The 18,007-nt window shown below is 42.6% G+C and overlaps 1 protein-coding gene and 1 long non-coding RNA gene across 2 annotated transcripts; one reads left to right on the forward strand and one right to left on the reverse strand.

Moving 5' to 3' along the window:
- Nucleotides 1-139: 139 nt before the first annotated feature.
- On the reverse strand, nucleotides 140-3,966 carry LOC135255566 (uncharacterized). The gene is made up of 3 exons (XR_010330189.1): nucleotides 3,758-3,966; nucleotides 2,655-2,824; nucleotides 140-1,596 (listed from the first exon to the last, which is right to left on the reverse strand). It is a non-coding gene; the product is annotated as an uncharacterized LOC135255566 (long non-coding RNA).
- An 87-nt stretch (nucleotides 3,967-4,053) lies between these two features.
- On the forward strand, nucleotides 4,054-16,391 carry LOC135255565 (transmembrane protein 41B-like). Its single transcript, XM_064336911.1, has 7 exons — nucleotides 4,054-4,319; nucleotides 5,231-5,348; nucleotides 6,116-6,244; nucleotides 10,688-10,781; nucleotides 11,732-11,836; nucleotides 12,178-12,316; nucleotides 12,816-16,391. Exons 1-7 carry the CDS (start codon nucleotides 4,217-4,219, stop codon nucleotides 12,983-12,985), a joined length of 858 nt encoding a protein of 285 aa, XP_064192981.1. The 5' UTR covers nucleotides 4,054-4,216; the 3' UTR covers nucleotides 12,986-16,391.
- The last annotated feature ends 1,616 nt before the right edge of the window (nucleotides 16,392-18,007 follow it).

Here is an 18,007-nt window from a genome sequence, read left to right on the forward strand (position 1 = left end):
CCAAGATATTTAGGTCCACCATGGTATGGTATGTGTGCGATGTATACATGTGTCAGAGAAAATGTATGAATGACCATGTGTGTGTATGTTATATGATAACATTAGATACAGAGAATGCAATCAAGACATTCCACTCCCTTTAGAAACTCAAGGCCTATAAGCATAGGCCTCAGAGTTTGCACTGGAAGGCCTGACCAGCCCAGCAGCACGAGCATGAGTACCAGCACAACGCAACAGTACCCCCTTTTGTGTAACAGACTCACGCTCTGTTAAACTAACCTTACCCACACATTCATTTAAAAGAGGAATTGCTGTGTGGTGAATGCAGGTCTGCAGGAGCATTACAACCGTTATCAAATGCATCTGCACCCAGTCCCCAGTTAGCTGGGAGACACATCCTATGGCACATAATGCCCATTATCATAGCTAATAGCCCCAGGTCTCCCATTATTAGCCAAATCAATCAAATAAAGTACCGTTGCAATGCCCCCTCCTCAGTGGCATATTGCACCATCTTAGCAAAACCTGTGGCATTATCTACATCAGTGGTCTCCAACCCTGGTCCTGTAGAGCTACAGCGTCTGCTGGTTTTCATAGTGACTCTGTACTTCATGAATCAATTAGAGCAGTTGATTACACAGTTAACTCAACTCACCTGGTGTCTTGGGTCTCAATTGGGTGCTAATTTTAAGGTGAAAACAAAAACCAGCAGACCCTGTGGCTCGCCGGGACCAGGGTTGGAGACCACTGATCTACATGAATTCTTTCCATTTCCAATTGTCCTTCAGCTTGAGAATTGGTTTAGTCAACTGAATCATTTCCAGGATGGCCTGATTCCCCTCCATTGCCAGCTCATTGTACCCCGAAGGTGTGGTGATGGAATGGACGGATCAATGGAATGTAAAAGATGTCTATGGTGATGTCACTCACAGCTTCAAGACAGAATGCAGGCTTTGTGGGGCACATATGACCCCCAGCAGTAAGCACTGGTGCTTTCAGTAAATCATTTAACTGAACGAGGTAGCAAACATGCCATGCTACCACATCATAATAAGCTGGCATTGATTATCTGATGGCAGTCCATTATTACTGAGCCAGTTTGTGGGACACTGTATGTACTTCTACTGCAGCTAAGGAGGTTATATGTGGAAAGCAATATAAATAGTAAGGTCTTGGTATAGTTGTTGAATAAATAAAAAAGATAAAACAGGAGTGAGTCAGCAGAAGTAATCTGAGCATGATTTCAAGACACCGCTTGGCAACGATTCAAACACTTCCTATAGGTGTCCACTTGTAGTGCATGCGCTGTGATCCCAGTTTCCCAGTTAATATGGGCCATGATGCAGGCTATCCCCTAAAATGACAGGTGTCTTCTTGTAAAATTTTAATTCCTTTAATTTCAGTGTGGTTGCGTAGTGTAAAGGATACAGAGCATTGTAATCACAAGTTTGGATTTTCAAATCCAAGGTGTCGCCTAAACTTGTCATTGTACTCCATAGCCGCCATCATAAATTAATCCATGGAGTCAGGATGTGTCCCATCTGCCTTCAAGATGGCCGAAGTTACACCGCTCCTCAAAATGCCAACACTTGACCCCTGCAATGATAAGAACGGCAGACTGGTATCTCTACCTTAAATTTTATCCAAAACTCTTGAATGTGCTTTTACTAACCAACTATCGATCTCTCACAGAACCTTCTTGACCCAATTTAGCCAGGATTCTAGCGAGCCCACTCAACTGAGGCCCCTCCCTGTTGTCACAGAGGCACTCTACACTGCCCAGGCTGATTCCCAATCTTCAATCCTCATTCTTCTCAACCTGTCAATGGCCTTTGACATGGTTAACCACCAACTACTCCTAGACACCCTCTCAGATGATTAAAGGGATCACACTCACATAGTTCACATAGGACTGCACCCATAAGGTTTCCTGGAGAGGGTCACTATCCTCTCTCCCTGTGCCCTTTCCACTGGAGTCCAACAGGGATCAGTTCTAACCCTAACCCTCTCCTATTCTCTCTTTACAGTAAATTCCTTGGCTCTATCATTACTTCCCACAGTTTCTCTTACCACTGTCATGTTGACAGCAGTCAATTTTTCCTCTCTTTCATGCAGGTTGAAGAATGCATCTCAGCCTGCTTGGCTGACATCCCTCTTTGGATGTCTGCCCACAACCTCAAGTTACACCTGGACATGACTGAACTTCTCTTCCCATGTCCACTATAAAATCTGTCCATCACCATTGACAACAACCTGGCAACTCCTGCTAAGAGTGCCAATAACCTTGATGTGATCCTTGACAACAAGCTTTCCTATGAGGCCCACATAGCTACCATCACCCACTCATGCAAATTTGCACTATACAACATTTGGAGGATCACACCTTTTCTCAAGAGAGAGTATGCCCTGGTCCTGATCCACATTCTAGTTATCTCTAGTTAGACTTGACAACTGAAAATCCCTCCTTGACGGATCAGTTGAAACCCCTCCAACTGATCCAGAATGCTGCAGTCCAGCAAATCATCAACCTGCCCAAGTTCTCACTTGTCACCTCCCTCCTGTGCTCACTTCACCGTCTCCGAGTTGCTGCTTGAATCCTGTTCAAAACACTGGTGATGACCTACAAGGCCCTCAAAGGTGCAGCTCTTGCTTACCTCCAGGTCATGGTTCAGCCATATGGCCCCACTCGGTCCTGTAACTTGTTATAGCAGGTTGGCTAGCTGTCCCCTGCTGCGACAGCCTGGCCGCTGCCTGGCCCGGTCCAGACTCTTCTATTGCCTGTCTCCCAAGTGGTGGAGCGACCTCACTCCTTCAGTAAAGACTGCTGAGACACAACCCAGTGTCCATTGCAGACTGATAACTCATATCTTCTAGCAACACCTACCCCCATTTATAGCCACTGCACCTGACATGGTCCATTCAAACAATATGCTGGACATATTTGCCCTCTGTGCACTCATGCTTGGACTCCAGTCTTTTGTTATTGCTAGGCAATCCTTTTGCTGGCTTTATTAAGTTAGATGTATGCCCTGCCCTTTGTTTTGCAATAGATGTATATGCTATGTAGTCTATTCATTACTATCAACAAAGATTACTGTTTTCATGGCACTCAAAGGTGAATCACTTGACCCTGCCAGTGTTGAATGTTTATTCCTGAAGCTACTTTGTAAGTTGCTCAGGATATAGAAGATCTAATAAATAACAAATTGTAATTGAGTAAGCACGCCTAAGCTTCTCACGAGAATTACCAACCTGTTGAAGGCCCCAAAGAAACATACATAGTCACTCAATCAAAGGTTAAAATGTCGCTCTTTCAATGAAGGTTGTAAAACTTTTGATACTCTCAAAGAGCTAGCTCTCCATAAATCAAACATCTTTTGTTATTCAAAACACCATTTCCCTTTTGCAGTAGATGGCAGCAAATTACAATTGTTACTCATGCAATCAAAATGAAAAGGGATATGTCTGAAATTGACATGCATTCAATTTTATTAATGACAATACAGCAGCCATCCATTTAGTCACCACTGTCCATGCTACTCTTCTGTATAATGCCCAGGTGTTCCGCTTTAACCATTCGAAGAGTAAGTTTTTTGGAATGTTTTTTAAATATCTAGAACTCTAGAACTCCATTGCTTACAATGACCAACAGTGGTTGTTACAGCAGCATTAGAATGTTCAGTTAAGAACGACCAAAATACATATTTTATCTCATATTTTAAGGGTAAATGGAAACAGTAGCCTAAATTGCTTTTACCTTCGGTTGTTTTACTGTTTGGCGACCGCTCTAGTATTTTATGCGTGAGGCAATGTTCCAAGATGTTTGCAGTATGTTAATAATGCTTGTAAATCAAGTTATGGAGTTCTCGCCCTACGCTTTAGCCAGCATTGCTCATATCATATCTCGCTTCCAAAATGTTTACAACAGTGTGCTAATGATATTTGATAATAATGCCTGTCGATCAATGTGAATTTTGACCGGATGGGGGCGCTAGTAATAAAATTCGTTCTGATCTGCTAGCTAAGCAAATATCCTATCGCTGGCTACTTTACGACAATAGCGTAAAAGGTAAAAGGTCGACACTCTTGTCACCGGCTTGGAACCGACCGGGCATCGCAACAACACGCCTTCAAAAGGTGTATTTGAAATTGAAAGAGGACCGTGACATTATCTCTGGTTTGAGGTGGATTCATAAGTAACATAAAATATACAAAAATGGCCAAGAAACGAAGAGAACAACGAGAAGTTGATAGCATTTCGGCAGAGACGTTAACCGAAGAGGAATCGAAGAAAAAGGAAGCAGATGTAATCAAAGCAGGTACCGTTAGTGCTAGCCTTCTAACGTTAATACTAGCTGTTCTGCTAACGAGAATTGGTCATCTAATTTGCTGGTTGTGGCTGTTTAACTAATTTTAACTAGCTATCACTGTCTAACCGCATTTGTACTGTTACGGCACAGGTTATGTGTTATTATTGACTCCCTGTTCTAGTTACCTAGCTTTCTTGCTACAGTAAAGATATACAGGATATAGATTACAGATGGGTAACCCAATGCTTGTGGGCTTATCGTTATCAAAAGTCGTTAATGCTGCTGTTTTTGTTGTGCGTTCGCCATTAACGAGAGATAGCCACGTTAACTTGGCTAGCTAAGCCAATGCAATGAATTTGTAACGTTCGTGGTGGGATCACGCTGTCTGATAGTGAATTCTGCGGTAATGTCTTCGCTAGCCAGCAGGCGTGGTGAGAGTGCTGTATGATAACGTTATTAGCGTCTAACGGCACGATAGATTTTCCGAGTTAGCAGACGTTAGTTACGCGATATCAGTGTGTAAAGTCCAGATAACAAACATTTCACAGTAGTCTATCCATGTAACGTTGGACTGTCTTTAGACTTTGCATAGCTATAACGCAATCTGACAAATCTATGCATGCTTTTCTTTCGCGAAAACACAGAGTATTCCCACGTGTGGGTGCAAGATGTGATGCAAATCTCTGCAAGGTGTTGCACTTTGATTAATCAGACATCTGTACAGAACGCAGTTCCTTTTTACATTTGCGCCCGTGAGCCTGGAAGATGTTGCAAATGTTTGTATGCAAATAAAACGAATCCTGGAATTGCAGGAATAGTGTACAGACCCTGCTTTCCAAACTACATATATTCACTCTTGGTGATGAAGTTTAAGATTAATGCTCCAGCTTAAAAAAAAAAAAAATCTCTTCCTTCCCAAGGTCCATCACATTCTGAAGGAGGGTCAGCACGTATGTCACTCCTTATCTTGGTCTCCATCTTCTCCTGTGCGGCCTTTGTCATGTATCTGGTCTACAGAAATTTCCCAGATCTGACTGAGTAAGTCCCTACTTCTGTGCTGTGGTGTATAATCCCTGTGTTTTATCTGTGATCATAGTTTGACCCTTAAGTGATACCTAGTAGGATTATCCTGCTGAAGTCCCTGTACCTCACCTGAGATCTAGTTGTCAAATTCCTCAAATACCTGGCTAATGTACCCACAAAGTTGATTGTTTCTGTCTGCTTTACAGCAGTTTTCCTGCATCAGCATTTATTCATAACTACCTGTTGGTGATATTTTATCTGGACAAGGATGAAGTCAGACATTTTTCAACTAGTAGCATGTTGCTCAGTTTCTTTCTGAGGTTTAGTTGTACTGCAGAGGTTGTGGCTGTTTAATTCCTCCAATGAAACCACATTATCACATCAAGCCAGGTACTGAAACTCATTTCAAACACCACTCAAAGCATAACTACAGAAAAGCATACCAATTGTGTAAAACATTATAAATGACAAGGTTTTATGAGTGATATATAAAGTAGTACTGTATGACTGTCAGAATCCAGGAGAACACTATTGCTATGATCAGTGTTACCATGAAATACCAAATCAGATTGAAATCTGTATAACAAAGCTGTTGCACACCCTAAGTTTGGCTGTCAGTTGGCTGAAGAGTACTTAATGCATTACCTATAAAGTTGTTACATAGTGCTTATAAAGACCATATCATATTCTTGTGTAAAACCCGATATTGGTGTGTAAGAGGGAGTGTATTGTGTTGAATACCTTCAATGCACAGTCAGGTTGTATACCTCTTTCCCACACAGTGATGAGAAGGATAAGATGAAAATCCCCAAAGACATGGATGACGCCAAGGCCTTGGGCACAGTGCTGTCCAAATACAAGGACACTTACTACGCCCAAGTCCTGCTTGCCTACTTCGCAACATATGTCTTGTATCCTTTGTTCGATAACTGAGATGTTCAACCATAAAAAAGGTGGGTTTGCATGTGCTGAGTAACTGAGCATCTGAAGGGGTGGCTTTGGGCATCATAATTTGTGGATGTGGAGTAGTCCTTGTTCCCAACAGGCAGATTGACTCTGCAGAGGCCATTTTGATGCCATTCTCATCCTCTTTGAAAGGACAGCTATTTTGGTCGGCATGTTTTGTCAACACAGCACATTTTTATGTGATGCGTCCTGATATGTAATGCAAAATTCTCTGTACGAATGCTCTGGGACCAAGTTCTGCAAGCCAAGACTGTCCTCCAACAGATTTGGATGCTTTACCTTGGTAATTATAACCTTTAGCATTCCATCAGGATGGTTAAGAAAATTAGTGAGTGGTGTAGAAGAAAGGTCTGCTTTTAAAAGCACAAATAATCACCTGGAAAAAACCTGAATGAGATAATTCATGGAGATGCGGTTCATGCATGGGGACTGTTTGTTGTGTCATGGTACCTGTATGTCTCTTTGACCTTCCAGTGAAGGATATGTGAGCAGCCATCGGCTCTTTCTGTTTTGCTTTGGCTTTTAGTCGCTGTCTTGCCGGTGACGTCAGGCTGCTGTTAAGCAACATTGCGTGCCATTCCTAGCTATCCCGCCAGGCAGAAAGTGCGCTCGCATTTGAAACTTCATTTTCGTGCATTTCTTTACAGTTGTAAATCCAGTGTAAAACTGTAGCTGACCTTAGAGCACGAGAGAGAGCAGTGGTGAAGTGGGGCTGCCCTCTGGGAATGGGGCTGTCGGCCTGATGGCCACGGCTGCAGCTTTTCCCCAATGGAAATAAATGTAAAGAGATGTATTACAGCAGCCGGGTGAAAGCAGGACAGGCAGCTGCTGCCGGCAGCTCTGTCTGTGTGAGAGACATTTTATGTGCTTATGGTCCTCAGGCCTGGGGGTTTCCCCCTCAGAGTGCGGTCTGAACTCAGCAGGTGCAGATTGAGTTGTGCAGAGCAGTTGAATTTGACAAGACCCCGAGGTGTCCGGGGGTACACACAGTATGTTTGTGTGTGTGTGTGTGTGTGTGTGAGACCATATAGACAGACACTTGCATTGTCTGTCTATATGGTCTCAGTTTTTTTGAGCAATTTGGCTCCTAAATGAAAAAAAACAACAAGGCATTTGGCTGATGGCTTTTTAATATCATCGATTAAATAACTTTGCTAAATGACTTCTGTGTGTCGTGAAAAGTGTCACTTGTTGGTGAATAAGTGGTGTGTCAGTGTTGTGACCTTGGTCAGGTTATGAGTGGGCACAAGGCTCCGCTCAGCAGTGCTTCTCTATGACAGGAATGCAGTCCGGTTGCTGTAACACACACCATGTGATGTCCTCATGTGGCCACAGCTTGTTTATGCATTTGCACCTGTTCACACAGCATGTGAGGCACACTCTTTCACAGAGTAGGGTCTGCATATCTGTGTGCTTGTCCACGGTTAAGTGTCACTGTCCCGGGGTGTGACGTGTGTGTCCTCCTGGGCTGTGATTGGCTTAGGCTAGTAACGGACAGTCGGATTGGCCACAGAGTGGTGTGAGGTGACATAAGGGGAGGGGGCTGCCCATGTCAAGTAGGTTCAGGGCTAGACTGTGTTCTTCTGAATGGCGACTCTGCTGAGTCATCCTACAGTGACGATGTGAACGGGGGTGAGCCCAGTGTTTCCCAACGAGAGGGCGATGCCTTGATCAGGCTGGCGCAAGTGAGCACAAATACAGAGTGCGTTACTTAGACTTAAGGGTGGTAGAGCTTCACTGGGTGGGCACTTGTCTGTTTAAAAAGGAGGGGTCTGTGAACCAGCCTCTTGGTGCTTGGCTTTGGGGTTAAAGGAACACTGAACAGCCAGTCTGCTCAGGTGAAGGATCAGGACAGTGTGGTTATTTACAGGACCAGTAATGTATTTTTTATTTTTTTGGCTCAAGTTGGTCCGTGTCCAGACTGCAGAAATCCCTCCTGATTAAGAGAGTACTGTATGCAATACACATTTTACCCTTTTCTTACAGGGGAGAGATTTGAGTGAAATGGCCTACTATGAAATGCAGATAAGACCTGTTTGATTGAAAAAAGAAAAAAAAACCTGATATGCATCTCCTGAAACTACTGGTGCCTCAGTGCCACAGCGGAAGAAGAGCAGGAGATCTTTTAGATAAGTGTTTATTCAGTGCTAGGTCTTAGATCTGTGAGTCATCTGTGCAGACATGCATGCTTGTCAGCAGAAGCTCCTACCGTCATGCAGGCAAGTTGTTCCAGGCCCTGAGGTTTGGAACATCTCCCACATTCAAGTACTTGCCATGGGACTCGGAGCTTCCAGGGTTCAGATCACCCTGTTCCAAGTGCGTGATGTCACGGAATCATCAGTGCTAATTCTGCCTGACGAGCAAGTTTGTGTCCTTTCACCGTGTTTCACCATGAAAGGTGTCAGATTTCTTTGGACTTTGAACTGCTGGAAGTGGCACTCTCTTTACCACCTTCATTTTGCCCCGCCCTGTCTCGCCCTGGTTAGTTTCGAAAGGCACTGGGCCACGTCCAGCTGACCCAGCCCTGACCCCAGTTTGAGCCAATCAGAAGACTGCCCTTTAATCCCCCTGACTCTACTCCTCCGGATTGCAGACAATCAAGTTATTTGGAGATGCCCCTCAGGCAGAGTTGGAGACGCACAGTGTTTTTCAGCCTTGTTTGAGGAGCTTATGTACACCCACATAGTTGGGGAATCCTTCCTCTTTTAGCAATTTAATTATTACATTGCATTATAATCACTTAGCAGATGCTGAAGCCAGAGCGATTTACATAAGTGAAGAACATTAGCATTAGTCTTAGGAATACAAAAGCCTGATGTCACTAATGAGGCACAGAAGGCTTGTTTATAATCAATAAGTGTGAGGTTAGCTGAACAATCCAAAAATTAGTATTGTAAACGGAAGTATTAAATTAGTGACCTGGAATGACACAAGTGGTGTGCACTTGAGTAGCCAGAGAGAATACAGGATAGTACTGCTCTTCAAGCTCAGCAGGTAAAGAACATGATACTGAACCATCAGGCAGTGTCAACATGAACCTTGACTCTTGGGCTGTGGATTAGCACTAGTCATTTTTTTCTGTTAGTTACACGGTGTTGCTGAGAAATTTTTGTGGACCTGTTTAACCCTTTGGAAGTAACAATATATATTCTATTTTAATACATTATTATAACCAACACATCCTTAACCCATTTTGGTTTAGCATTGATATAATTTATTATGATAAAATATTCAAACATTTGTCTCTAACCAGTTTGCTACAGAAAGGGTGGGCTTAAGATGTGCATTAAATCAGCTTTATGCTTTTAATTTCCTCAGACATCTAACAAACGCTCCCTCTGGTGTTAACAGATGGGTAGTGCAATGAGAAATTTCAGCCTGGCTGTGTTGCTCGTCTTGTGCTTGTCTCCTTTTTGTATGCATTTTGAATTTTACCTTGTTCAACGTAGCTGAAAATGGATCTAGGTGATGAATTGGCCTGCTTGTCTACTGGCAGGCAGAGGGACATATTTACTGCTTTTCTAGATCGTACTTACGCTTGCTGTCAGCCATCTCTGTCAGCCATCTCCTATCTTAGTGGAATATAAGACTTATGTGTGGAATTAAAGCCAATAACCACACAATGTCCCTGGGAATGGGTCCTCTGTCTGCTCTTTGTCTTAAATTCTCGCCCTCTTTCCTCTTTCGGCCCCTGTAGTCACCCAGAACCTTTTTGTTAACCTCAGGGAATCCTGGGAATGAATGGCGGCCACCAGCATGCGCCTGTTAAGCAGAGCGTCCTAGCTATTGATCATTAGCAGGAGGGTGTGACACCTAGCGTGTGCGCGAAACCAGCCATCGAAGCGCTCTACACTCCCCATTCACTGATCTCTGTGCAACAGTTAATGTAACTGTGTCCCCTCTGTCTTCATTTTGTAGTTGTAGTTTGAAGTTTGTGATGCTCTGGGCTGGTAGAAATGACTGTCCCAGGTTAAGCCAGTGGTTTCGATGTGCATGTTTGTCATTTGAAAGATCCTCCATTACAACATTCACTCACGCATGTGCCAAGAATGTGTTACTGTCTACATTTGCACAGATTTCTAAGGACAGCAAGTACATATTTGCAACTTTTCCAATGATAGTATGGATAAAGGCTCATCCCTGTCTAAGTTGAATACAGAGAACCCCTTTTTCTGTTAAAAGAGCTCCCCTATTTAATACAGATCTGTGTTACAGGGTTACTGTAGTTCAGACACAGCCATATGGCAGCTACATGTTTCAGTCTGACGCTCAGCGCTGCAGGGTCCTATCCCTTCACACCTCGTGTCTCACCTTGTTATTTTAGCAGCTGGTCAGACTTCCATCTGTGTGTGTAAGTGCCACTGTGGGCCTTAACTCTGCTGCCTCAGCCTCCAGACGTTTGCCATCCCGGGCTCCATCTTCCTCAGTATCCTCTCGGGCTACCTGTACCCTTTTCCTCTCGCTCTGTTCCTGGTCTGCCTGGTGAGTATCGCTGCTCAGGAACTCCACGTTGGTTTTAAAATGCCAAGCAAAAGTGAAAGTCATCTTTCCAAAGAAGGCTACACCGTGATGCCAGTGGCGGTGATCTCAGCAACTGCTTCTTTGAGGAAGAGCCCCCCAGGTCAGGTGGTTTGTTAAAGAAATAATAAAAATAGCCATAAAGGGAACACACGTGGGACTAGTTCAGCCAGTTGGGTGGAAAAAATAGTTGGCAATAAAGAGAAAGTGATGTAGGTTGATTTTAACTCACTGAAAGGCCTGTCAGGTTAATTGATTCTATGCGATTACCTTGCAAATCCAATCATACAAAAATCTCAAATCAAACAAAATCTGGACAAATCAAAATCCGGATCTCCAGTCTGTTTGAGGTGAGCTAGGGCGCCAAAGTGGTTGTCTAGCCTAGGGATAGCAGTGCATTGTGGGATATTGATTAGGGAGCCAGACTTATTTGTCACAGCGCATTACAGAAAAGTAAGTCATTAGTTGTCTGTTCTCAGAACTGACTGTGCATTCTGTCTCTGACGCAGTGTGGCATTAGGAGAGTAAACTATCCCTCATTAAACATTAAAATGTCTCATTAAAAACAATTAACAGCTCATTATACTTCTAAGTCTAAGAACTCCAGCATACAAACAGAGTCTCCAGGACCTGGATTTGGAACCTCGTATCTAACATATAATGCAAGAGGGATGCTTATCTATACTCTAATGGCTTTTGGGTGGGGGTGCTATATATAAATAAAGTCATAATGAATCTGATTCCATATGGTGCTGAAAAGGAGGGTAACAGTTTTCTGTTTATTTTCTGGGTTTGCTTAGCCCACCCATTCCTTTAACATAATGCTATTAATATGATTACAGTTATTACAAATGTATTGAGTGAATTCTGTTGAGTGATAATAAAGTATTGGTTGTATGCATGATGCTTTGCAGTGTTCAGGCCTGGGAGCTTCCTTCTGCTACATGCTGTCCTATCTGGTGGGCCGACCGGTGGTTTATAAGTACTTGACAGAGAAGGCCTTGAAGTGGTCCCAGCAGGTAAGGCTGCGCGTGACGTGCTGGTGCTGTGAGATTGTGTCAGGGGATTGAAGTGATGCATCTTTATCAGAGAGCACCGGGGTGTCTCTGGAATTGGTTGGGATTCGCTGTATGCCAGGACATGTTTCCAGCACTGAGAGAACAGAACAGATATTTGGAGATTTGACTACTTTAAAAAAATAAAAAAAAACTACTTGGAGACACCAGGGAAGTGCATGACAGGTAATCGGTGTTGGCCCATGGTGGGGATTCTTTAACTGTTCACAATTGGCCTGCCCTATAAAAATACTTGGCTTCTTTAACTGTTTTTAAGGTGTTTTTTCTTCTTCTTTTAAATTTAGGTTGACAAACATAGGGAACACCTCATTAATTACATCATTTTTCTACGGATCACGCCCTTCCTGCCAAACTGGTTCATCAACATCACCTCCCCTGTCATCAATGTCCCCCTGGGGGTCTTCTTCCTGGGCACTTTCTTGGGTAAGGGGAAGAACCTGACCGAATTGGCTGGTTGGTGTTGAAAAATGTTTCCCTTGACGTTTTTATTGTTACAGCCATGTTGTGCTGTGCTGCTATTCACATTAGCATGCCTGCATCCAGTGCTGAACCAGTTAAAAATCAGGTGAACTGTATAGCAATTTAATTTTTCAATTACTGTGTTGCTGTTGTGTAATGGGTCTTACCTCTTTGTTAAGGGCCTTGCTCGTTTGTAAAAGGCCTTACTTGATTGTAAGGGGCTTCCCTTGCATGTAAAGGTCCTTCCTCCTGGGTTAAGGACTTTTGACCTTAGCAAGGGGCCTTTTTCGTGTGTAAAGTGACTCCATTGCATTTAAATGGGCTTTTGCATGTGTGCCTCACTTGTTTTTAAATTTTCTTAATCCTCTGTAAAGGGCCTTACTGCATTTGTGCTTTGCACTCCTGTGTAAAGTGTGCTAATCGTGTCTAAAGTGCTGACTCGGCCCTCTCTCTTCATTAACAGGTGTGGCGCCTCCGTCCTTCGTGGCGATCAACGCGGGTACGACCCTGTACAAACTGACCACAGCGGGGGAGGCCGTGTCCTGGAACTCTCTGGCCGTTCTCGGGGTGCTGGCCCTGCTCTCCATACTGCCAGTCTGCTTCCAGAAGAAGCTTCAACAGAAAATGGAGTAGCCTTGTCCCCCGCCCCCCACCCCGCCCTGCCACACCATGCACTGCCCCACCCACCAGGCCGTGCTCGCTCCTGGCCACTCCCTCCTCCACCAGTCATGTGGATTCCCAACACCCGCACAGCAGGCTCAGGTCACCGTGGAAACCGCTGACTCAGCCAGCCGTGTGTCCGAGGGGGGCAGTCAGCACCATGTGGCTCCTCTCTTCATGGGGGGGCGGGTTGTGTTTCTTAACCTTTAAATGCTCATTCTCAGTCGCTTTGACAGTCTGGGTCTACCCATAATGTGTTTACATGTGAAATGATCTTAATGTCAACCACAAACTCTTCTCACCAGCAGTTAATTAATATTCCCCTTGCACTCCACTCACACGCTGTCCCGCCCATGCTTCCTGTACATAAGTGTCATTTATTCCAGACCCTATGGCTACACGAACAACTGTCTAAACCAATCACGCGTAACTTGAAAGCAATATCTATTCAGCCAATTGTGTTGACGATTTTCATTTGTTTGTGTCTTCCCTGGCCAAGTGGGTGCTTGTTCAGTGGAGAATGGAGAATGTGCCTCACATATATACACTTTTAAAAATAAGAAAGGCCTCATTTTTATTTTTAATACTTTGTTTCCCCTGCAAATGTTATTTACCATGTGTTGCAACAAATCTGTCTTTCAACTGATTCCATTTTTGTTTATATACTGTCAAAATGGAGGCTGGCTTAGGCTACTTGATAAGTTGTGCCCTGTAGAAAGGAGACAAGAAACAGGTTTGTCCTAAAAGGAGGACTGCTGTCTATTTGTTGAATAGTAGGCTACTTGTCATACCACAGAATGCTCTCCAAACACACAATGTAAAATCGGTGGGTGAAAATCTGCTTGTTTCTGCATAGACCGCACAGATTACAACAAGTTAGCTGATGATTGCCATTCAACAATAAACTGACTGCCCAGAAAATATAGATGTATTTGAATCTCCAACATCTTCTCAGACAGTACGAACTGCCCACGTTGTTAGTGCAAGCCTAATGTTGTCACCATTCTTTCGTGGTTGTACAAGCTTAGTGCTGAATGAAGTGAGGATGACCAGTACCTAGCCCCTCCCCCTCTGTGCGTGGTGTGACAGAAAGTGTTGCTGGTTTTTGTAGTGCCGAGGTAGTGCTTCTGTGTTGACTGATTGGCCAGTCTTCTCCAGCTGGCTCAGTGGAAGACGATGCAGCCATTTCATTTGTGGGATTTCCATTCAGTGGGTCTCTATCAGTGACTCTCACAGCCCCGCCTGTAAATGTGTTGTGAGTTGAGGCTCATTCGTCCCTCGTTGTAGGGTCCTTTCAACCGTAAAGGATCCTAAAACGGGTGTGTGATAGCTAGTCTCCCACCGCTATGTGTGGGTTGCTGATGATGGACCTTTTGTGTTATTGTGTGTGCTTGTCATTTCATTTGATCTTTATTTTTGCCTTTATAGTACATGATAAGAGGTTACTGTGGAAGCTTTATGTCAGAAGACATGCAACATTTTAAGCTGTTGCTGGGAGTGTTTGGGCCCTATTCCCAGTCCTGTGCTATTAAGGTGTCAACTAAAATGTATCTTTCCTTTGCATAATTTTTCCTTATTTTCTTAGATGCTGTATGTAAGAATTATCAAGACAATGTAAGGATGAACTGTGCTAAAAGGAATGGTGGACCTCCTTAAGGTGGAAACTACTGGTAACAGAAAGAACCCTTTGGGATTTAATGTGATGGTTTCTGATGGCTTACTTCCCTTGAGTCTTCATTTTCCCCTACTTCAGCAAGTGTGGTTTGACACCTTTTTATATTTGAGACTTGTTTAACATCTAATTAAAGTAACCATTCCAATATAGTCATGAGATCTAACTTTTGGAGTTGTTAAAACTGTAATAGTACTTTGTTTTGAAGACCAAGACCTGCCAATTAATTTCTGCAGTTCTCACAATATTTAAGCTGGGTTTTACGAGGGCACAGAACTATTATCTGAAAGTCTGATGTTGGCTCCCTGCAGTTGCTGATGTTTGTGGCACACAGAGGTTTTGTGGGTTATTAATGCCCCGACTGAGGTGATTTTGCATTTTTAAATTGGACTCAGCGTGCCAGTAAGAGTTGAAGGCCCTTTAGGTAGCTACATGCGCCGGCCTTCATAAAGGCTGGCATGCGGGGTGTGTGATTGAAAACAGTTGTTTTATTTGGGAGTTAAATGTCCTCACTTGGGTCTCTATAAGTTTCAATCGGTATTCTCTGTCAGTCTAGTGAGTTAGAGAAAAATCAATGTCCTCATGTACACTCGAGCACAGGCGTCCCCAACCCTGCCCCTTGAGAGCTGCAGAGTGATAATTTGAATTCCCTGTTTTCTTGGGTCTGAATTAGTTGCTGATCTTTAGGTGTAGACTCTGTGGCCCTCCAGGACTGGAGTAGGCCCCCCCTGCTGTAGTATATGATGAATGTTACCTTCCTTGTCTTTAAAAACTGGGAATATTTAAGATCGTGGTACCATTCAAATATGTGTGTACACTCTGCAATGTATTCTTAAATTTCTATGAGCTTTTTAGCAGAGAAACCAATTGTTGACTATAACGAGGAAGGCAAAAATAAAATAAGTACACAGGTCGCATTACACATTTGGGTTTATTTTAAGCAGATAGGTTGCATTTAAATTGCTAGCTAGCTATTCACCAGGTGCCTACAGGTTACCCTTGATTGGTGCTAGCTCTCTTCTGTATTGTGCGTTACTGTAGTGAAAATAGCCACTGATGAGTATCAGAGGAGTTGTACTGTAATGATTCTTCCATTCATGCAGGGGGCATAGTGGTACACAAGCCCATAATGCAATTGCCAATTCCCATCATAGGAATCCTTCCCTCCAAACTGAATAAGGTTGTGTCCTTTTTGTTCTTGGTCGATTTGTTTAGTGCTAAAATTGGTGGTGGGTATTTTCTCTGTAGTCTATTTAAGTTTTATTTATTTGATGCTAACTGAAAGACCAGGTTTTTTTTTTCTTGGTACCTTATACCCAATCTCATGTTCTTATACAATATATGAAGTTATATTAATATGTATATTCTTTTTTTGTTGTTGTAATTGTTACATTAATCTACATTAATACATTAAAGCTTCAACACAGCAGTAGTTTCACTCAGTACCCCTCCAAATAGTGAGATTGTCCATGTGAGAAGTGCTGAGTTTTGTTTGGGATGATTGCCATGTTAATAATCACGTTTTGGACCGGTTCATTGAAACTACAGTATTAAATTGTACACTTGAAAACAGTATGTATTGCAGTATGGTCTGTATTTAAAATGCCATCTTTTGACCCTTTTTTCAAAGATGATGTTGAAAAAATGACTTTTATTATTCAGATATTTATTATCAAAATGGTAAATAAATACAACATACAAAGTGTATCTCTGTCTGAGTCTGTAATCCATTATGTTACTAGAGGAAGAATATATTGCATTTTGAAGATAAGCTACCAGGGGAAGAATATGTTATTAAAATATGCCAGAATCTGTCAAAGGCTGCATGCTTGATTTGTGGTCACAAGAGGGCACTCTTCTCATTCTTGGTAAAAGGTATGAAGCCAAAAGGCCGTGCATATAGGTTGAATCTGTGATATAATGAAGATCAAGCTGGCATCCTACCATTTGATTTTTGTTAGTCATATTTAGTGTGGCAAATGTACATTACAAAGTTGCACAACATTGATCCGCAAATCAAATGTTCATTAATCTCGTATTCGGGCCAATGTGGGTTTATTTGCATTCATTATAATTTTTTTTTTACAGTGAAAGTGCATTTGAAAGTGTTAAAACTCAGGGCTCTATCTCTATAAACTATTTTATGATGCCAATGTTTTAGTGACGACAAGTTCCTTATTTTGTAACATTTGAGGTGGCGACAGGCTTACGGGGTCCTTCCATGAGTTTTCAATCAATGGACCACAATCAATGCATTAGTAAACTAGATAACTAATGTACTTATTTTCTATAATCTTCCAGGCCTGCTGCTGCCAGAGGTGGCAAGGGGAGAGCGAGGAGATGGAGAGGGAAGAGTGTGACGGGCAGGAGAAAAGGGAACTAATTTAATCATGTCTTCCATGAGCATGTGGAATACAACGTATAGTATTTTACACCCATAATATAAGATGGTTACCATATGTCCTTTTGAAATCTCCAAATATCATTTTTGGAATCCCACCTAGAAATAGCTCAGAAAAAAAAATGCAGAAAACTAATTTTTGTTGGTGTTGTCATCTAGTTTGAACCAGGATTTGTCTAGCACTGTGGTTGTGGTACATTGTGTTTCTAAGCCCACCAGGCACAGCTACAAGCATCTGTATCCACTGGAAAAAAAGAATATCTTGAGAAACTTAATTAGAGTAATTGACTCTCTCAGAAGAGACAAGGATTATGTCTGTTGTCAAAAGGGTTCAATAATAGTATCCATTTTATTTTGGGTATGTCATTTCTTAAAATAGGAGGCGCTGCAGATGGTGTTAAATATAACTGGATAATGATAACTGCAAATTTGCGATTACAGAACTGTACATGAATATGTCTTAAATACCATAAAAATTCACCAGGTTAAGGCAACAGTTGAGGTAAAACTGTCTCTGCAGCTCCTGAAACTGCGTGTCTCAGTATTGTACCGTCAGGATATTGTGTTTTCGTTTAACTCGAAGTGTATTATTAAATGTGTCAAATTATGTCTTTATATTTTCGCGTATTTGCACGCTGTAGCCTACTCTTGTGTATACTGGTCAGTTCTTTTCAGGATGTAATTGCACATTTTAGAAAGAACAACCGTTAGAGACAACCATCATTCTAAAGAATCTGATAACAAATGGATAGTAGTAACCGGCATTTAAGAAACTTGAGTATGCCTACGTTTTTTTGCCTTACGCGACATCCGTAGAACAGATGCTTGATGTGATTATTGAAAAGGAACACTACTGATCCCCTCACATTACACTGACATATATGGTCTAAATCAGCGCACGGATGTATTTGAAGGGTTAATC

This window comes from Anguilla rostrata, chromosome 5 (genome assembly GCF_018555375.3).
Source record: "Anguilla rostrata isolate EN2019 chromosome 5, ASM1855537v3, whole genome shotgun sequence".
NCBI classification, from domain to species: Eukaryota; Metazoa; Chordata; class Actinopteri; order Anguilliformes; family Anguillidae; genus Anguilla; species Anguilla rostrata.